Source organism: Denticeps clupeoides, unplaced genomic scaffold (assembly GCF_900700375.1).
Source record: "Denticeps clupeoides unplaced genomic scaffold, fDenClu1.1, whole genome shotgun sequence".
Classification (NCBI taxonomy): Eukaryota; Metazoa; Chordata; class Actinopteri; order Clupeiformes; family Denticipitidae; genus Denticeps; species Denticeps clupeoides.
Genome location: NW_021629768.1, coordinates 25683 through 47598, shown reverse-complemented (window position 1 = coordinate 47598; position 21916 = coordinate 25683). Strand labels below are relative to the sequence as shown.

The 21916-nt window shown below is 41.3% G+C and overlaps 2 protein-coding genes across 2 annotated transcripts; one reads left to right on the top strand and one right to left on the bottom strand.

The window, feature by feature from the left end:
- Positions 1-12681: 12681 nt before the first annotated feature.
- On the top strand, positions 12682-16003 carry LOC114773759 (ribulose-phosphate 3-epimerase-like). Its single transcript, XM_028965931.1, has 6 exons — positions 12682-12847; positions 13004-13083; positions 13518-13657; positions 13759-13893; positions 14019-14105; positions 15398-16003. Exons 1-6 carry the CDS (start codon positions 12726-12728, stop codon positions 15518-15520), a joined length of 687 nt encoding a protein of 228 aa, XP_028821764.1. The 5' UTR covers positions 12682-12725; the 3' UTR covers positions 15521-16003.
- LOC114773758 (caspase-1-like) lies at positions 13987-19946 on the bottom strand. The gene is made up of 9 exons (XM_028965929.1): positions 19836-19946; positions 19412-19678; positions 19194-19321; positions 18928-19104; positions 18091-18325; positions 17906-18022; positions 16733-16842; positions 15390-16347; positions 13987-14111 (listed from the first exon to the last, which is right to left on the bottom strand). Exons 1-8 carry the CDS (start codon positions 19840-19842, stop codon positions 16255-16257), a joined length of 1134 nt encoding a protein of 377 aa, XP_028821762.1. The 5' UTR covers positions 19843-19946; the 3' UTR covers positions 13987-14111; positions 15390-16254.
- Positions 19947-21916: the final 1970 nt, after the last annotated feature.

The following is a 21916-nucleotide window of genomic DNA, read 5'->3' as shown; positions in this document are numbered from 1 at the left end:
AAACTAGCCCCCTTTTTCTTTGATAACAGCACCCTTTTGGCAGTCTATCAGTCAGCATCATGAGGTTGTCACCTGGAATGGTTTTCAATTAACAGGCGTGTCTTGTCAAGAATGAATTCCTTGCCTTCTGAACGTGTTTCAGATCATCAGTCATGGTGTCCAGACGTAAGGTTGGTACGAAGGTCTATACTAGTGCCCTAATCAATATTACGGCAAGAACCACTCAACTAAGTAGAGAGAAATGACAATCCATCTCACGTGAAAACTCTTTTTTTCGATTGAAACTTTTGAATGGGGCTGTAAATATATAGCATCCCCAATATTAAGGTTTCCCTTATGACCTGCAACACAAGCAGGTCCTTTCTGTCCACATTGAATTTGCAACTACGTTTGCATTTGCTTTTATGGAGTCCTGAGAAATCATGCCTTAGTGGCTTCAGATGAGATTACTCAGGACTCGGGACCGGCTGTGTGCACTCAGAGGCCACTGAGCGTCACAGATGTGGAGTGATGGGAAGATTATCTAATTTTTTAATTAGAATATGAAGACGAACTCATTACTTTTTTCTGAATTTGTTCTGTTTATGTGTACATATTATATTGTACTAAACATGCAGGCTTGTGCCAAACAGCATAACATTGTACCGATACAATGACAAGCAAGCCAACTTGTGTCCTTGGACAGCCATATTCATAATCCCGTCACACAATAAATAATTTTGTGTTCATAATAAAAATAGGATTACACATTATTGAGCAAACATAATAAGTCACAACCAGAGCTACTGTCTTACAAATTATATTACAAATGGCATCAAACACTAAAAGCCTCACATGCTGGGCATGATACATATTCTTAATATTTTGTAACAGATTATTTCTATTTGACTATTTTGATAACAGCATTAGCCACATATGCTCCCTATACTGTGGAGAAACTGAAACACATTGCAATAAACTTCATCTGGTCCAGGTTCTGCTGAGTGCATTATCCTTGAAGGGTGTTGACCACCTCTGTTTGCACAAGTGATTTCCTGTGATAACAGAGGTCAGGTAGCACAGGCCAGACAAACATGGCTAAGAACATGTTCTTTCAGTGGGGTCCCATCTGCTCTTTGAGGAAGTCTTCAAATAAAATCCCTTATGGGGTTAGACTTATACTGTTGCTTTGTGAGTCATATGTCCCCCAAAATTATTAACTTATGAATTATTAATGATTCAAACTATTAATATTATTGTATTAATAATAAACTATCAAACTATTATTTATATACACAGTTATAGGACCATGTACCATCTAGGTAAAGAGCATATGTAGGACTGTTGTAACTTATGAGGAAGTTATTGGACTGAGATCTGGAGGGGAAAGGGGGTTGGTGGCCATCAGTTCTGTTATGTTCTTCTAACCATTCCTGAGCTGTATTTACTGTGACGTTGAAAGGGACACTGCTAATACCACAAAGGTGTGTAATTGATCTCTAGCAATATTTCAATATGTAGTTTCAAAGTAGGAACGATGGTTTCTCAGCAGAACATTATGCTCCAGAGCATCACACTGACACCACCAGCTTTTTTCCCTGCAGTCGACATCCGAGTCCAGGTCTGATACCTGGTCTAGTCCAGGGGTCAGCAACCCTCGTGCATTGTATGTAGTACTTAATGATTTGCATATGTTGGCCTTAAGTTGATAAGTAAATTAGGGTGACCAGATCTTTTCCCCCGAACATGTCCGGCCAGGTTTTTAGACTTGCCTGGGTGATTAAACATTCTTCACATCATCAGCTTCTACTTGTATCAGCTTCTTTGCATAAATTTTGCATACAACTTTGCATATAACTGTATATATTTCCATCCAACATCTTGTAGACTGTATATGCAAGTGACGTCTCAGTATTGACCAGTGAGTCCCAAACAGTCTCTTGTTCCTGGAATATCTGCTTCAGCTCTATTATGATGAGCATTAATAGTTTAATAATTAATCTCCTTGTAAGTTGCTTTGGATAAAGTTAAGTAAAGTAAAGTAAATTACATTTCACAAGCAACACAATATCCTAGTTAATTTATACATTGCATTAAAGTAGTGTTATCTTCATTTTACATGGCAAAAATAATTTGCAGCCAGTGCTTTCTCTGTTGTGCAAACTGGGTTCAAATGGCTCTTTGAATGTTAAAGGTTACTGACCCTTGGTCTACTCAAAAGATGCTGAATAGTTACTTTACTATTCACCAGTGTCAGACTTTCTTGTTGCGTTGTGACTGTTAGACAGCTGGGCCATAGCATGTCCCAAACTGCAAGCTCATTTTTAAGGTCTTCCATGATCAGGACCAATCAAGAAAGGAAAATAAAATGGGTCATGGTTTCAAGGTCATGGTTGGTCAAGACTCACAAATGCATGTGGGGAGCAAAGTCTGAATTATGTTGACCAATTCAATAGAAGAGCTACTGTAGTTCGAATTGCAGTAAACATCCCTGCAGATATAAAGGTGTAGAACACAATGAATCACGGCGACCGGTCAGGGTGCTCATGCTGACCCGTGTCCACCTCCAAAAGTACAGCACCATGGAACTATGGAAGAAGGTTTCCTGTGTGTGTATGTGTGTGCCATTTGGTTTTTCACACAGCAGGATCACAATTAAGACAAATGAGCTATTGCTGTAAAGTAAAACATGCTTCATGTCAGCTGCAGAGCAACATTGAATGTGGACAGCTGCTGTCACAGTAAGGAACATGCTTTAGTGAGGAAGCAATAAAAAACAAAAAAACTCATCAGCAGCTGAGAAGTGGAAAGGAGTATGTTCTGGTTCTTTCATATTAATCTCTAGCTGGATCCTTTAAATACTGGATTTTTTACTGAACAGTGAGTTTTTGAAATTCTTTCATTCAATTTATTGACATTTTACAAAAATAATGTAAATTAATAGCATCTGAAACAACATAATCATTTTGTTCAAGGTGCCATCATATTATTCAGATACTAAAACCATTTAGAGCCAATGGGTTGACAGGAGATGGTGGCATTACTACACCAGAGACAGAATGAATTGCATGCGTGGTGACACATAGTGGCTTAGAACCCCAGGCTGGCACAGCTGTGAAAGACAAACAGTTTAACTTTTTGCAATAAGGGAATAATTCCTTTATTTAGAGTTATGAAATGAAATTATCTAGTTATGTTTTTCAGACTCTTCAATGTTCTTCCGCACCATACATACAGGTGGTCACCCCTTTGATGATAACACTTCAAACATGCTGTTGCACACAAGGATACTTCCTCCTAAGGGACCCACACAATAGAAGGTCACATAGTTGGAAGCTGGGGCTTAATAGGGGGATTCAGGGCATTTTTTTTCTCAGGAGACTAGTGACATACAAAACACACACACACATTTTCCTACAGGCGTATGTTTGGAGTGGGCAGGATGGGGTGTGGGCACGACCCATAAGGTCATGCCATGTGGTAATATATGCTTTTAGACTGACAATAATATGTGCAATGTTGTCAATTTTATCTCCATAATTGAAGCATCATTATAGGACAGCACAGTGAAAGCTATAAATATATGGCTCGAGTGTCAAACCAGGTACCTCTTGTCAACAGGCCAATAGCATCACTACAGTGAAGCATGGTGGTGGCAGCATCATGCTGTGGGGATGTTTTTAGACGTAGGAACTGAGACACTAGTCAAGATAGGGGGAAAGATGACTGCAGCAATGTACATGAGAACCTGCTCCAGAGCACTCTTGAACTCCAACTGGGGCGACGGTTCATCTTTCAGCAGCACAATGACCCTCAGCACACAGCCAAGAATTGGCTTCAGGACAACTCTGTGAATGTCCTTGAGTGGCCCAGCCAGAGCCTAGACTTGAATTCGAGTATAGCTGTGCCAAGTACAGGTGTGCCAAGCTTGTGGAATCATATTCAAATAGACTATTGTGCTAAGTGTGAATACTTATGTGATTTCTCAGTTTTTTTATTTTTTTATTTTCTTAATGAACTTTTCAAAAGCTCTTTTTTCTTGTTGTCATTATGGGTTGTTGTATGTAGAATGCTGAGGAAAATGTATTTATTTTGGAATAAGGTTGTAACATAAGGTTGTAACATAACAAAATGTGTATACTGTGAAAACTTTCCAGATGCAGTATACAGAGCTGACAAGGACACTGGAAACTCCATCACAGTGTCTTTCTCTCCACCTCATAATAATTTATCCATTTACTGAAAACCCTTGCACCTTCTTAAAAAACAAACCTGTGCACAGTGACAAATGAACAGCAGCCTACAAAGGAACACCTTTATAGTAAAATATCTGTAAGGTATCTGTTTGGAGGAGATATGCAATGAAGTGAAAGTTAAGTGTTTCTAAAAAAGTTTGTCCCCTTGTGTCCACTTCTATAAATTTGGAACAGAAATGAGGCTATGGCCACGTAGATATGAGATTCAGTACACTAAATATTTACATTTAACCATGAAATGGAATGGGTAATGGGGTACAGATAAGTAACAAGTGCACACAGCAAGCAAAAATATCATGTCTAGGCCTCATTTATTACAGAAGTATAAAGGAACCATACAAAATCAAAGATGCTCTCAAAGGAGTGATTGTGAGAATATTCTGCTGAGCCGACATTTCTAGTAAACACATCATGTTACAGCTGGGGTTGGACATTCTTTACTGATTCTCACAGTCATTATGCATTTACATTTGCACACATGCACACACATGGCAGAGTATAGGAACAGTCAGGCTACTGAGCGTGCAGAAACAGAGGCATATTGTAAAACTCTCTGGAGCTCCGGACCTTCTTGACCACAACTGCAGATCTGTATTGTGTTGTGATTTTTTGCATGGTCCTATCCACAGGTGATATGTATGAAATTGGCATTTATCGTTAAAAATTTAATTCCTTTGATAAAATGTAATGTAAATGATGTGATGTAATATGTAAGTTTAAGAGCAATAAACCGGTTGGAATGTCAAATTATGATTTCTTTTTTTGCTTTTATACAGGTTTTAGTGGTCCTGTATCTGAAGCCATGGTGCAGAATTTCAGGCACTTTGGCCAGTCCCACAATGAGATTTCCCCAGGACGCACCATTTTGGTGTCTGTAGCTTTAAATGCTCATGAGGAGAGATGCTGGATGAGGAGGAGAGCATGAGCAGGCATTCATGGAAATTACGTCATCATGTCCAGGTGCATCAAGAATATCTGGTTGTGCCAAACAGGAAGTCGTGTTGGTTTATTTTCAGAAAAAATAAAATTAACCCTCTGGACACAAAAAATACATTTGTGCTCATTTTTACTTCCAATAACCAAGCGAATGCAATGTTTCTGTCACGACTACGGGCTTACGGGGGGGAGGAAGCGCAGAGGTCTGACATACTGGGAATGGGGTTTTATTAATAAACAAACAGTAAACACAAATAAACAATGGCGCGGTGGCCAAAACGGGAAATAAAGGGGAATAAACTTAAACAAACCCGCAGGCGTGTGGCGATTGCCAGAACTGAAACTACTAACACCTACACGGTTACAATGTCAAGTTCACGAAAATGCCGGAGATCTCGACGGGGCGGAAGTCTCTGGCATTTATGGGGCGTCAGGATTGGAGTCAGGTGTGGAGCCCAGCTGCAGGCAATCATGACAGTTTCATACGTTTTCCAGCCATGGCGGTCGGGGGAGACAATGTTTTAGGGGAGGGATGGGAATTTCTCTGGGTGGGCAAAACATGAGAAACGGGAGTTAACCTTTCCCCTTATGACCACATACGGGAAGTCCAGATCCGACCGTCCGACTATCAAAGCACAATTCACACGCCATTTCTAGCCACTGCAGGACAATGGACAGGCATAAATGATAAATAATCTAATTTAAATTATTTTCATGATCTGTCACGATTACCACGGTGTGACGTGTTGAGAGAGCGAATGGCGGAACGGGAGGTGTAACCCAATGTCGGAGTGGCGCAAAGAGGAGTCTCAAGATCATCTGCAAGCATATTACAGCTTGTGCTTTAACACCCATGGATGCTGGCACTCGCATAACAAGACAAAAAATGAGACAACAAGGTTCAGGATCGAGGAACACAAGGAGGGTAAATGAAATGAACCCTTAGATTAATTGATGCATCGTAAAAATAACCACATGAATCATAAAAAAATAGTTTTGCCCAGACCTTGTTAACACCATGGTAAAGGTGGTGAAATAACCAGGGTCTTAAAAAGATTTTCAATTTATTGTCTTTATTTCACACTGCGTATTTACCCAACCAGTGCAGAATCTACAGGGAGTGCAGAATTATTAGGCAAATGAGTATTTTGTCCACATCATCCTCTTCATGCATGTTGTCTTACTCCAAGCTGTATAGGCTCGAAAGCCTACTACCAATTAAGCATATTAGGTGATGTGCATCTCTGTAATGAGAAGGGGTGTGGTCTAATGACATCAACACCCTATAATTAGGTGTGCATAATTATTAGGCAACTTCCTTTCCTTTGGCAAAATGGGTCAAAAGAAGGACTTGACAGGCTCAGAAAAGTCAAAAATAGTGAGATATCTTGCAGAGGGATGCAGCACTCTTAAAATTGCAAAGCTTCTGAAGCGTGATCATCGAACAATCAAGCGTTTCATTCAAAATAGTCAACAGGGTCGCAAGAAGCGTGTGGAAAAACCAAGGCGCAAAATAACTGCCCATGAACTGAGAAAAGTCAAGCGTGCAGCTGCCAAGATGCCACTTGCCACCAGTTTGGCCATATTTCAGAGCTGCAACATCACTGGAGTGCCCAAAAGCACAAGGTGTGCAATACTCAGAGACATGGCCAAGGTATGAATGGCTGAAAGACGACCACCACTGAACAAGACACACAAGCTGAAACGTCAAGACTGGGCAAAGAAATATCTCAAGACTGATTTTTCTAAGGTTTTATGGACTGATGAAATGAGAGTGAGTCTTGATGGGCCAGATGGATGGGCCCGTGGCTGGATTGGTAAAGGGCAGAGAGCTCCAGTCCGACTCAGACGCCAGCAAGGTGGAGGTGGAGTACTGGTTTGGGCTGGTATCAAAGATGAGCTTGTGGGGCCTTTTTGGGTTGAGGATGGAGTCAAGCTCAACTCCCAGTCCTACTGCCAGTTTCTGGAAGACACCTTCTTCAAGCAGTGGTACAGGAAGAAGTCTGCATCCTTCAAGAAAAACATGATTTTCATGCAGGACAATGCTCCATCACACGCGTCCAAGTACTCCACAGCGTGGCTGGCAAGAAAGGGTATAAAAGAAGAAAAACTAATGACATGACCTCCTTGTTCACCTGATCTGAACCCCATTGAGAACCTGTGGTCCATCATCAAATGTGAGATTTACAAGGAGGGAAACAGATGGTGAACAGATCAAAACACTGACAGAATCCATGGATGGCAGGCTTTTGAGCGTCCTTGCAAAGAAAGGTGGCTATATTGGTCGCTGATTTGTTTTTGTTTTGTTTTTGAATGTCAGAAATGTATATTTGTGAATGTGGAGATGTTATATTGGTTTCACTAGTAAAAATAAATAATTGAAATGGGTATATATTTGTTTTTTGTTAAGTTGCCTAATAATTATGCACCTGCACACACAAATATCCCCCTAAAATAGCTAAAAATAAAAACAAACTAAAAACTACTTCCAAAAACATTCAGCTTTGATATTAATGAGTTTTTTGGGTTCATTGAGAACATGGTTGTTGTTCAATAATAAAATTATTCCTCAAAAATACAACTTGCCTAATAATTCTGCACTCCCTGTATACTCCACATGCCATGGACTATACAAGAGCTTTATTATTTATTCTTCACACAAGAAGAATAAATGCATATCTCATATCCCCGTATGGCCCCATATCCCCAAATGACTTTTTTGACTTCAAGAACATGTGTTCTTGACCCCGTGCTGAGTGTAAGCCATGACACACACAGTTTTTCAGTGTGACCTGACTCCCTTTAATTACATGGGTGGCAGTCAACCCTTCAGGCAGGCGTAGACGGCCTTTCTATGCATTTCTAGACCACACATTTTGTATAGCATAGCAGCTGAAATAGATTAATAAGCCATAAAACCGCTTGCTTTGGAAGCAAAAGTCACCTGTAGAAGATTAATGAGCCACCTTACAAGTAAATAAATAAAAAGAACAAGCACATTCCACTGGAATTTGAAACTGGAAACACCATTTACCAAAGGTTTTATGAAAAAATAAACTTGTAAAAAGCTACAGACTTGAACCACTGAATGTAACATTGAATATATATTGAAATTCCAAGCCAAAAACAGTTCAGTGTCTGCCAACATTTAATTTTAACTAATTTTGTATGTGAATAAAACTGATCCTCTAAGTAGATTTATGTACATTAGATCCTGCTGCAAAGGTTGGTTCAGCTCAGAGTTAAAAAGGTGACCCACTTCATATTATTCATATTATTCAACCTGTGTCAGCTGAATAAAAAATTTCCAGAGCGTCCTGGATCCCCTCAACCCAACTTTTGTTTGACATCAGGCTCCACCACTGGAAAAATTGCAGAGAAGCAATGATTAATACTAACAAAGATTAACTGTTCTCACATTTGCCAAAAAGCACTTGATAGATCCCCAAGTGCAGGGATTTCTTGATCCTCCTGATCCCAGGCCTATTTATATGACTGAGGTACTGCTGCAAAATAAGGCAGGTAGTTGCTGGTCTCTAAAGGCCATTTTACCGGAATGTTCCATTTAGTAGATGAAGAGCATGTGTTGATACTGAACTCACAAATTGCAGTATGAAATGGGATTTGGAAGGTTTTCTCTGAGGTCACTCAGATTACTAAAGATTATGTGAGGATAGAGGATCCTTCTCAGTGCCTTTTCTTAGCATATCTAATAATCAGCACACAGAGTATGCCTGTGTTCAAAGGTCCATTAAATCCATTTCCCATCCTCACAAGTGCATGAAGTTCCTCATACCAGAAATGTGTAATATATAATAATCTCACAATAGGTATTGAGGTTTGATCCTTGCCCCTTGCCTTGTTGTGCCATTACAGTTTACAACCCCATCTTTTTTTTAGTTTCCTCTTCCCTTTTAGAGAATACTAACTTGTAACTTTCTTGTAGTCTGATTTATGTAATAAAAACTACAACGAGTAAAATACAATTATTGTATTCATGGTTTTGAGTCCTAATGAACCAGGACGTTGTAAGTCGCTCTGGATAAGGGCATCTGCCAATGCCTTAAATATAAATGTAAATGTAAACTGATTACTTCATTTTGGTAACATGGAAAAACATTGTAAGACCCTCTGGATAAGGGTGTCTGCCAAATGCCATAAATGTAAATGTAATCGCTGATGACCAAATAGAGATTAAAATTTGGTTTAAAATATTACAATAATGTGCATGACACTTATCCAAAGCATGTTATGGATGACGACTAACATTTCACCTTGAAGAGACAGTATGATGCTCAGTTCTGTGTGCATTTTGTTGAGAAACACAGTGGTGTAAATGGAGTATAATCTTTTATATTTGAGTTGAAGTAGATTGGTGCAGAGCTAGAAGTCACACAACAGGCAGGTGATTTTAATTGCATGGATTAAGGTGGCCATGGTTGCCTTTGTGGATTTTTGAATAGCAGGAGTGACATTCCCTTTTCTGGTTGATTGAAAACCAGATATGCTGCCACATTCTGAACAGGAGTGGACGGTTTGAGGGCCCAGTTGTAGCCCAGTACTCAGCCTTGTGGGACCATCATCCGGCGGCCACAGTTCCTTGGCTCCTTTGTCTCTGGTCCAGGTGGGGATGTCAAGTATTACTCCAGTCACCTATCTGTTCCCACTCCATTGTATCCCTTTCCAAAAGGGTTGCTAGGTTCCGCCCAGCCTCCTGCAATAGCCGACCTGAGACAACAAATGTCCTCTCCCTCTTACCATTCCCTTAATCTGTCTTCTTCTCTCTTGTTCTTCCTGTAATGTCCTCCAGGTCATGCCCTCCTGTTTCTGGTGCACCACCAGTCCAACGGTTAAGACAACGGTTAAGGCCTGACGTGATTTCCTGAATGGGGTTGCTGTATGGGCTGGGGAACCTAGCCTCCTGTCCAGATGTCCACAGAGGATTTCTGAGTTCCCTGGTCCACCCATCGGTTCAGGTGGTCCCGTACCAGGGGTTGTGCTCACCAGAGGGCATCACTACACTGGGCTGGTCTGTTGTGATTGGTTCCTGGTCCTTTGTTCCCTTTATTTTGTCATTCTTTTGTACCCATGTGTGTAAAGTGTCTTTATTATGCCTGGAGTCTGTCCATTTTTTATATATATTTTTTGCTATGTCCCTTGTTGTTTGAGTTTCTTATTAAGTTGTGTTCTGTTTCCTGCTGCGTGACAGAACTGAATCGCTAGATTCCATGTACAGAAACGAAAGGGGAAGTACAAGGCTGCGCCTCTGCTCAAATCTCCATATTCCGGCAGACAGATGCTTCTCAAAAGTGTCTCCGCTGAAATGAAAACTGTGTGGACAGAAGAAACTGAACAGAAGCTTTTAATGCATTGAGAGGGTTGTTTTTAAGACAGCTGCTGTGAGTGAACCTGGAGGAATACAGTTCAGCAGATTCCAAATACAGCAGCACCCAGCAGTCATGGAGGATGACTTGTGAACAAGGTATCACTCCTCTGACAGAAATGTTGGACTGTTGGAGTGACTAGGGTCTCATCAGCCACATTCAGACATTCCTATCTGACACATTGCAGTTTGCATATGCAGCCAACACATCGTTGCATGCAGATTGCATACAGTTTTTACAAACAGTGAAAACTAGGGCTACTATGCCCTCTTCGGATTAGGTGTGCCACCTTCCCTCTTCAACTGGGCAATGGGTTTGTAACAAGGTGACCCCAGTCCGGTAGGCTGGGGATCACCACTTCCAACTGATTGATCTCAAACACGAAAAACCCACAATGCTGTGTTCTATACTTGCACTTCATTCATCCCAGCAGCATTATAAAATTGGCGGATGATGCCATCATCTGATTCCTGGGGGCGTCAAGTCAGCATACAGGAGGGACATTACTGTCAGGACAGTAGTCTCTCTTTAAAATCCATCAAAAGCGCACATGATTATCAACACCAGAGGCAGGTCTAAAGCGGGGCCAACAGGGGCCAGTGCACCAGTAAAATGACCCCAGGCCCAGTTAATTACATGCATCATTTTATTATAAGGATATTGCAAGTTGTGGAACTTTGAATTACCCTCTATTTGTTGAACATTTTGAGTTTTATTACCTGGTTGCAAATACAGTATTCAGTTTTCAAACAGGGTATGTACAGGAGTGCTGCCCAATAATACTTTCTGTTGTGGATTATTATGTAGGCTTAACACAGTAGGCTTAAGCACAGCACAGCAGCGTCTGTATTTTCTGTATGTTCAGAGGAGTGTTATCCTCAGATTTTTCAACAGATGCACAGTCAAGATTATTCTCACCCACTCCTTCACAGTTTGAAAGTTAAATAATGTGGGAAGACAGCGCCCAGTACTGCACACACAGTATTCCCATAATCATCTGAGCAAGACACTTAACCCTAGGTTGCTCCAGAGGGGGACTGTCCCTGTAACTACTGATTGTAAGTCACTCTTGATAAGGGCATCTGATAAATGCTGTAAATGTAAATGTAAAATGTAAGAACATCACTGCCTGCACTGGAACACCACAACTGTCTCTGGTGCTGCCATCAGGAACATTGAATTTTTGTCCCTCAGGCCATCAGGCTTGTTAATAAAACCAAACTAATATCAATAAAAGTATAGACTTGTGTGAAACATTATTAACATTTTTAAACACGATTATATTCTGTTTTGAATATTGCCACCATGAAATAACAGAATTGTCTAATTTCTTACACTTTCAGCCAATAGATAACATAACAAATTCCAGAACAAAAAAAATCTCAAGTAGAAACACTGTAGTAGTAAAATATTAAGGCTTAGAATTGAGAACACAATGAACTCACTAATCCAATCTGTTTCTGTGACTGGCCAAATTATATTGTTATCACAAATTATATCACAAAAAGGAAACTTGAACTCTGTGCAGATGCTTATAACCACGGTCCACCAAGTTTTATTCTAAGTTTTAAAATGTTCATTTTTTTCTTTCACAGCATACGTCCTGTTGACCTCCTGATTATATTATGGATGAGACACACCTCAGGACATATGTCCTGAATTTATCTGAAAAACAGAAAGTTTGCCAGAGCCTCCCTCCTTTTTTAATACCTGGACATAACACAGGGGCCTTATGACCTTTTGATAAATGCTTTGTAAAAGAACTTTGGACATAGTTTAAAAACATATTTATTTTTTCATATACATATTAAAAATATTTCGTATGTATAGAGAGATATAGCTAAGTTGTTTACAGGCTGATCTGTACAAAAGTAATGTTTTAGCGCCATCTACTGTCTGATTGAAAATCAAACTGAGCTTTTTTCACTTCCTGTTGCCCAAAAGTCAGGGGAACATTTAAAAAAACTGAAGCTATATGTTTTTCTAAGATTTTCGCCAAAAAAAATATGTTTTCACAGTTTAATTTGCATAAATCTTAAAACGTGTTTTTTTTTTATTTGCTGGCAATGTATGGCTGTTAAGAGACTTTTAATTTGACACGTATCCGAACAAAACGGAATCGGCGCTCTTGTGAAAGGTCAGGAGTTCCGGCACTGTGATCCTCGCAGGAATGTCGTACACGGCGAGAATCGGCCCGTCCATCCTGAGCAGCGACCTGGCGCAGCTCGGCCAGGAGTGCCGGCGGATGATGGAGTGCGGGGCGGACTACCTTCACCTGGACGTGATGGACGGGTGGGTGTTTAGGTTCTTTTATCGCTTCTCAAGGGGTTAAAGGTCATAATTACTTGTGCCTGCTGGCTGGAAGAGGCACGTGACAGGAGGAGGCCTGTCATGAACTGGTAGTAACTCACGAATCAATTTTATTTTCATGTCCTCCCAACAATGAAGGCATTTTGTCCCCAACATCACGTTTGGACACCCCATGGTGGAATGTCTGCGGACGGCAGTGGGTCCAGATCCTTTCTTTGGTGAGTCACACAAATGAAAGTGAAGTAAGTTGGTTGTTCTCTGTGGGAGCACATCTTCCAGTACTGCATGTATTCCCATAGTTATCATCATCAGGGACAGTGGTGGCCTAGCGGGTACGGAAACAGACCCGCAATCGAAAGGTGTCTGGTTTGAATCCGGAAGCACCAGTGTGCCACTAAGCAAAGCACCGCCTCCACACACTGATCCCCGGGCGCCTTTCGTGGCTGCCCACTGCTCACCAAAGGTGATTGTTAAATACAGAGGACACATTTCATTGTGTCACCGTGTGCTGTCCTTCACAATGACTATCACTCCACTTGTCATCGTCTTGTTTAATTGTGGAAATTAAAGACAGGATTTACCCTTTGTTACCTGCTGGATCTTTGCTTCATGAGTCCAGATGTGTGAACGTTGCTGATGTTCCTCTTCACAGACATGCATATGATGGTGTCCAGGCCAGAGCAATGGGTCAAGCCCATGGCAGCTGCTGGGGCCAGCCAGTACACCTTTCATTTGGAAGCTACAACGAACCCCGGCAACCTCATCAAGGAGATCCGAGAGAGTGGCATGAAGGTTCGTCCTTTTTGGAAATGTTCTATGATGGCCAACATCAGTACCTCCTGAATAGGGACACATGCAGACTTCTGTCTTTAGGTGCTGTCTTTTCTTCTCAGGTTGGTCTTGCCATCAAACCGGCTACAACAGTAGAGGAGCTCGCCCCCTGGGCTGCACAGGTAGACATGGCTCTCGTCATGACTGTCGAGCCTGGCTTTGGAGGACAGAAGTTTATGGAGGACATGATGCCAAAGGTACAAGCGTCTTATGTCATTGCCGTCCTGAGCAGCACTCGTCGGCTGGTTTTGTACGTTTCAGAATGGAAGGAATGTTCTGGTGGAAAGTCCTTTTTTTTTTTTTTTTTTTTTTTTTCCCTCAGGTCAGCTGGCTGCGCAGTCAGTTCCCTTCCTTGGACATTGAGGTGGATGGTGGTGTGGGACCGGACAGCATTCACAGATGTGCAGAGGTCAAACTAACACACACACACACACACATAAGGTACAAAACACAATGATTCATGCTGCACAGATTATTATACATGCTTGAAAAACTGATTTCCATCTGAATATTCTGATGGACATGGTAGTAGCCTAGTGGGTAACACACTCGCCTATGAACCAGAAGACCCAGGTTCAAATCCTACTTACTACCATTGTGTCCCTGAGCAAGACACTCAACCCTAAGTTACTCCAGGGGGGGACTGTCCCTGTAACTACTGATTGTAAGTCGCTCTGGATAAGGGCGTCTAATAAATGCTGTGAATATTCATTTACGGTACATTTACATTTTATGAATATATTGCCATCGTACTGACTGTGGATTGATGGTCCATTTTCATGATTGTGCTATTAATCACAAACTATAGATTAGATGTAAAATTATGATGAGGAGATGCAGTTTAGGCTACATAATCATACTCATGTTGTCTTCAGTTTATGTTGATGACAGATTGAATTGTCAATGAATTTCTGTATTTGGTGTGAAGTAGGGGTGTTAGAAAATATCGATATTGTGATATTTCATGTGGTGATATTATATCAATAAAGGGACATCATATATACAGTACAGGCCAAATGTTTGGACACACCTTCTCATTCAATGTGTTTTCTTTATTTTCATGACCATTTTCTTTTGGTAGATTCTTCCTGAAGGCATCAAAACTATGAATGAACACATGTGGAGTTATGTACTTAACAAAAAAAGGTGAAATAACTGAGAAACGTGTTTTATATTCTAGTTTCTTCAAAATAGCCGCCCTTTGCTCTGATTACTGCTTTGCACACTCTTGGCATTCTCTCGATGAGCTTCAAGAGGTCATCACCTGAAATGCTTTTCCAACAGTCTTGAAGGAGTTCTCAGAGGTGTTTAGCACTTGTTGGCCCCTTTGCCTTCACTCTGCAGTCACTCTGAAGGCAAACTATCTCGATTGGGTTCCGGTGACTGTGGAGCCCAGGTCTCCACATTTTGTTAAGTACATAACTCCATAGATATAGATTATACTATAGTATTGTAGATTATTGTATAGATTTTTTTTTTTCAATTTTGTCCAAAAATGTATTTGTGAAGTTTTGTTTTGGCTGAATTATTAATGTAATTTGATCCACACCAATCATACACAGCTTCCTGCATATCAGCTCTGTAGAATCGCAATATGTACAGTATCACAATATGTCATGATTGAATCGTATTGTGAGCTCCTTGCCTGTACACATCCCTAGTGTGAAGCTGGTAATAATTCTCTGCTCTGTACCTCCCCAGGCAGGGGCCAACATGATCGTCTCAGGAAGTGCGGTGGTCAGCAGTGATGATCCCCGCTCCGTTATCGCCCTTCTGAAAAATGTGGTGATGGAAGCCATCCAGAAGCGTTCACTGGACCGCTGACTGGACACGTTCCCTGGTCTGCACTTCACCAGCCGTGCATGTTCATCTCACAGATGAAGGCCTGTGGCTGTGTGTTGGAGGAGGGATGTGGAATTCTTTCTTTCATTCTGGAAAGTGTAGACAAACCTGTTCGTCTCTGACTGTGAAGAACTGAAAACATGACGATTGTGTAAAACAAAAAGAAAAAAGGTTCTGCAATATGAAGTTCTCAGTGCCTCTACTCTGCTTAAAGCAAGCTGTCAGTCAGCTGTCATTTCTTTCTCGTTCAGTCCGTCTCTCGCCGTGGAGAGGTGGGGGGTTGGTTGGTTTTTTCAAATTCGATTAATGTCAGGAAACCTTTATTCCAATTCCACACCAGTGACTACATTCCTTTTATTTTTCTGAACGGAACTCTTGTTCTGAATGCTCATATCGGAAAAATAAAAACTTCATAACTGTAAATTTCTAAATTATGTGAATAAATGAAATTGTATTGCTTTATTACTTTTATGTTTTCATTTTAAACCTTCAGTGTGAAATTTGGCAATCAGAAAAGCTTTTTTTCATTTTATTGTTTATAATCAATATGAGTCTGTATATTTATGAATCACAATTTCACAGAACTCTTGTTCCTTATTCATCATTTCCTTTTTTTAGTTTTTGCTTAGTTGGCTCATTTTGGCTTTCACTGTTACATGTTTTTTTCACCAAGGTTCCAAGAAGACCCTCTGCCATCACTGGAACCCTGCTGTGATTTAAAACCCGGGGAAGAGGTAGAAGTGCTTTAACAAGGTGGTCCTGTCCTTGCACACCATTTGAACCTTGAAGTTTTCAAAACGCTTCATAACCTGCTGGATTAAAAAAAAAACAAAAGAGGATCACACCAGGTCCACGTTCCAGTCAGAGTAAAGATTATTACAAATCACCACTATCCCGTTCAGCAAGAACGAGCACACCCGTGTCGCCATGAAAATGATCTGGAAGGTCACAGTTTGTGTCCCTGAGCAAGACTAAACCCTGAGTGTCTCCACTCTAGAAAATTGCTGCTGCTCTAGAGATTTCGATTTAAGACATAAATACCCACAACACAAATATTTAAGAAAATCTGACAACTGTTGAGGCCAATTTTTACTCTAATCTGTAAGATTTCACTGAGCTTTTTGCAACATTCCAACAAGCCCGTTCCTAGCAGTAAGGATGACTGATGCTTATTTTTCACGTGTTCATACTCGCCTTTCGGAAGAGTTCCTCTACATGATCTTCATGGGCGTGCTGGTTGAAAACCTCAGTGAGCCACTTGACAAAGAATGTGCCGTGTTCAACATGCCGATAGGACTTCTTGTCTGAGTTTCAAACACCAGCGTTATTATTAACGTCTTTTTACGGTTATGTGCAGAAGTTACTGCGAATAGTCAAATGATTAGAAGATGAACTGATCAACAAAAGGCATAAAGTTACAAATGATTTTGTATTTTCTTTTGTATTTTGTAACATTTTGTACTGTCATTATTTAGAAAAATGTTTATTTTGTTAATGAAAAGTATGATGATTATTCAACATGTGCTTTTTCCATGAAGACTAAGAAGACAAGCTAAAATCTGTCTTTGACAATAAAGCTGTTACTAATTAACTAACAAGACAAGGCAGGGAATGACATGTTACTACAACTGGCCCTCATATGCATCCTAGCTACTTAAGCAATGCCAGTGGAGAGTTATGATGGGTTTGTTTTGTTTCAGTTTATAATAAATCCTGTTGCTTTGCCTCCTTCCTCATGGCGTTACCTTAAAGTTCATAGTAATACAAATACTTTCATTGACTAGACTAAGGACAGAAATGACTAAAGTATAACCAAAATGAAAACATTTTGTCTAAAGAATAAGACTGAGATTACAATACGAAAAGTAATGCTGATTTCCAGATTTAATAAACTGCTAGAGTCTGGAACTGTGAGTGCCATGGCACAATGCTTCTGCTTTTGAGGTGTGTTTCAGATCATGATCCTATTCCTATTCATGATCAGTGAAATGTTCCCCATGCCACTGGCTGCAGCACAAGCCCAGAGTATAATCGACCATCCCCATGCTGTTCTTTCGCCCCTTTCCCTTCTTTCTCTTTTCTCCAGACCATTGGACATTGTGGATTTGCTTCCAAAGAGTACTTCTTTCCTTTAACAGTTATATTCTTCTTCTGCTTTGAGGAGTCTAATCTGCATCCCCTAATTAAGGTCTAGCAATGCGGTAAAGAGACCTCTAAGTCCTCTTTAACTTTATGCCTTCATGTGATCAGTTCATCTTCGATATTTTTTACAAGGTTGTCTAAACATCTTTTGCATAATGCTCCTCAGTTTGATAGTTATACTATATCAAACGCATTCTATGATCACCTGCCACGACCCCCACTGACCTGGTGTGCAAGACAGGAGGGAAATGAAATCTTTCTCTTTGTGCTCCCTGTGAGAGTCGTCCTCAATGTTCCTGTGCTCAGGAATGCCATCAGACACCCAGACAGAGCCTTGCTCATCTGAAAAGGCACAGAACACTAAGCCAATGCCACCTTCTGCAGCTATCAAGACGTGTTTCTGAAGGTACCTCCTCTGCAAGCCTGGATGAGAATGACTTTTGGCTTGTTGAGTAGGCCAGGACATCTGTCAGTGCTGAGGTGTTTGTAAATGTTATCGATCGGGAAATTGTCATCGTTTCCTATGTCCCAATGCACGCCCAGAATAGCATCTCTCTTCCCATGGGACATTATCACGACAAAGGCGCTGTCTGACTTGAAATGTTCCTCCCGCTGGGAATATTCCTTTACTGCATTATCGATGTCCTGCAAAAATAAAACAAGTATATGCAACAAACATTACAGAAAGTTCCTTTATGGTTACGTTCCAGTGTATGTGCTGATGGTTTGTCTGTGCTCTGTTATGTGTGAGAGTTTTATAGAGATGCCTTGTTGTCGATGTGTGGCATTTCGGGGCAAGAGAGATCATATCTCCTCGTAAAATAAACCGGTTTTCAGACACCATTTCCCCCGTCGACCCCGTAGTTTCACAACATTCATTTAAAGAAGTGGTTTATTGTCTGACCTCTGAACTCATTTTCCTTCCTGCCTTCTCTTTATCTTTTGTGTATTTGATTGTAAGGAGAATTTTGTGATAACCTGTCTTGACAAGTCATGAAATTTCACAATAAATCTTAATCTAACTTAAAAAAATTTAAATGTACTAAATTGTTCATATAGTTGTAGAAACAGTGTGTTTTTGACAGTCTTTTGATTTGTGGGTAATGTGATTGTACCACGCCGTAAATCACTCACACAGATACGTTAAGAACATTAAAACTCTTTTATAAAGAACCATCCCATTCTGTGTGAAAAATGCACAATCCATATTCACAGAGCTGCGAGAGTTCGAGGGGAAGCAGGTCTACCTGGCCGGAGCAGTTCCTGTACTTAAGCACTTCATAACCCAAAGCTTTCAACAACGCCTCCATCTTCTCTTCATCCTTCTCCGCCCCTTTCCTCAGGAGGTCTGCCCGGTTAAACTCCACATTGTTGATCAGGAGTGCCAGCCTCGTCCTCACCAGCTTGTCCAGCGGTGGATAGACCTGATGGGACACACATGGTCTTATACGAGGCTCATCGGGCCTGGTGTTCTCTAGTCTACAGTAACAGTGTGATGGAGGAGCCACTTTACATCCTCTTGCTGAATCTTCTGATCTCTGAATGCCGCGCTGCAGTGAATAAGCGTGTTTGGATCCTGCTGGCTCGCTGGGTTTGATGGAGCTTGAGGAGCAGCGGAGATGACGGGGACACTGAAGCAATCTATAGTGAACAGTGCGAAGGATAAACGTGTACAGAAGACGCTGGACAGAGGTGGCCCTACACGACTTGTCCCCAGCCGGTCCTACTCACTGGCACCGCTCAGTCCCAGGTGGTCACAGAGGTTCTCGTCTCGCTCCTTCAGGCGCCTGATCATGATCGTGGACGGTTTCTGGCCCTTTCTCCGCACCATGTCCACCAGGCAGCGAGCCTTGTCCGCCCGCGTCGAGTACTGCTGCTCGACCACGTCCGCCTCCTCTTCGTTCAGGACCCTGTCGGTGCGGAGGTCGTCCAGGAGCTGCTTCAGGACGGGCAGGGACACGTTCTCCACGAAGGCGGCGCGGACCCGGGACAGCTCTCCTGCGACAAAGCGAAATATATATTATTCCATCCATTCACCGTGACGTAAGACGATTTACATTTTACTAAAACTTCCGAAAGAACCTGCCGCGTGTACGTAAGTACAAGTTTTAAACGTTGCTTTTATTTTGTTGAGAGTATATTTTTTCCAGCTTACCTGCCATTTTTTAAATAAGTTTTTAAAAAGCCCGTCGTCGTCGTATGCAGCGTTTTGCAGAAACGCGACAGAAAAAGAAACGAGAGATCTGTCCTCTTCCTGAGTCTTCACGTCTCAATTCTGATTGGCCGACACATTTCTTTCACTTATGCATTTATATATAAGTAAGATTACAGAGTGGTGACTTAAAACGAGGCATTTTATTATGAGATATAGGAAGCAAGGCATTATGTGTATAGTGATACTAAAACGTAATTATACAGTAAAACTGCATTTGGAAAGTATCATCGCCTCATCATCCACTCTGTAATTTCAGCAAATACGAAATCTTGCGTCTTTCCTGCACCAATTCGACCTTATTGTGGATTTCTAGAGCTGCGACATATCTTATAACGAAAACCGAACATGATTAAAGATGAGAAGCGGAGTGGCGTTTCCCACGCGTGGGCACAAGATGTCGTACTCGACACAATTTCAGGAGAAAGGGTCACACTGTTTATTTCGGTTCATCAGGAAACATGTAGTAAAAAACATCTGAGGATCTACCGAGTTTTGACACTGGAATAACATTTTTATGATCGAAAATGCCTGCAGCAGTCAGTAGTGAAGAGCGTCAAAATGCGTCACACATCCTGACTATATAAAAGACCCAACCTGTTCATATCACAATAAATCACATAACCAACTAGAAGCCAAAATTCCAGGGGAAATTTTGATGGGCCTGTCCGGGCGTTTTTCGTAGGAGCGCGGGCATGGTAACATCAAAAATGCTAACAGGGCTTGGCCAAGGTGCTTCACATGAAATTTGGTGACGTTTGGAGCATGTTTAAAAATTAGCATGTTAGCATGCTAATGCTAGCATGCTAACATAAGAAACGCTAACAGGGCGTGTCCAAGATGCGTGACGTTAAATTTGGTGATGTTTGGAGCATGTTTAACAATTAGCATGTTAGCATGCTAACGCTAACATCAAAAACGGTAACAGGGCGTGGCCGAGATGCGTCACTGTAAATTTGGTGACGTTTGGAGCATGTTTAAAAATTAGCATGTTAGCATGCTAATGCTAGCATGCTAACATCAGAAACGCTAACAGGGCGTGTCCAAGATGCGTGACGTTAAATTTGGTGATGTTTGGAGCATGTTTAACAATTAGCATGTTAGCATGCTAACGCTAACATCAAAAACGGTAACAGGGCGTGGCCAAGTTGCGTCACTGTAAATTTGGTGACGTTTGGAGCATGTTTAAAAATTAGCATGTTAGCATGCTAATGCTAACATCAAAACCGCTAACAGGGTGTGGCCGAGATGAGTCATGTTAGATTTGGTGATGTTTGGACAATGTCCCTAATAAAGCAGCCAAAGGACCAGGGGGTCTTAATAATGTGGATGATTGTCATCCTAATGAAGCTGCTGGTTTAATCTGCCATTGAATTACAGTGCTGTCGCTGCTGCTGTATCAGTACCCCTTGTAGGACCCCCTTTGCTGGCAATGACACAGTAGCAGTACCACTTAAAAGGGGCCCCATTTTACCAATGCTACCAGTGCTAAAACTAGCATTCAATACATTTCAATGGGAAATGACCGTGTTTGATCGTTAATAGCTCGGCCACGCCCACTCCGATCGCTTATAAAAGTAATAGCACACCTCACACAATAAAGAACTAATTTTTGATATGTAGCACGCCGGTGTGCGTGCTTCGGTACGACCCGCATTAAGTGCCGAAAAAAGGCTGAAATAATAATAATAATAACTAGAAGCCAAAATTCCAGGGGAAATTTTGATGGGCCTGTCCGGGGCGTTTTTCGTAGGAGCGCGGGCATGCTAACATCAAAAATGCTAACAGGGCTTGGCCAAGGTGCTTCACATGAAATTTGGTGACGTTTGGAGCATGTTTAAAAATTAGCATGTTAGCATGCTAATGCTAGCATGCTAACATCAGAAACGCTAACAGGGCGTGTCCAAGATGCGTGACGTTAAATTTGGTGATGTTTGGAGCATGTTTAACAATTAGCATGTTAGCATGCTAACGCTAACATCAAAAACGGTAACAGGGCGTGGCCGAGATGCGTCACTGTAAAT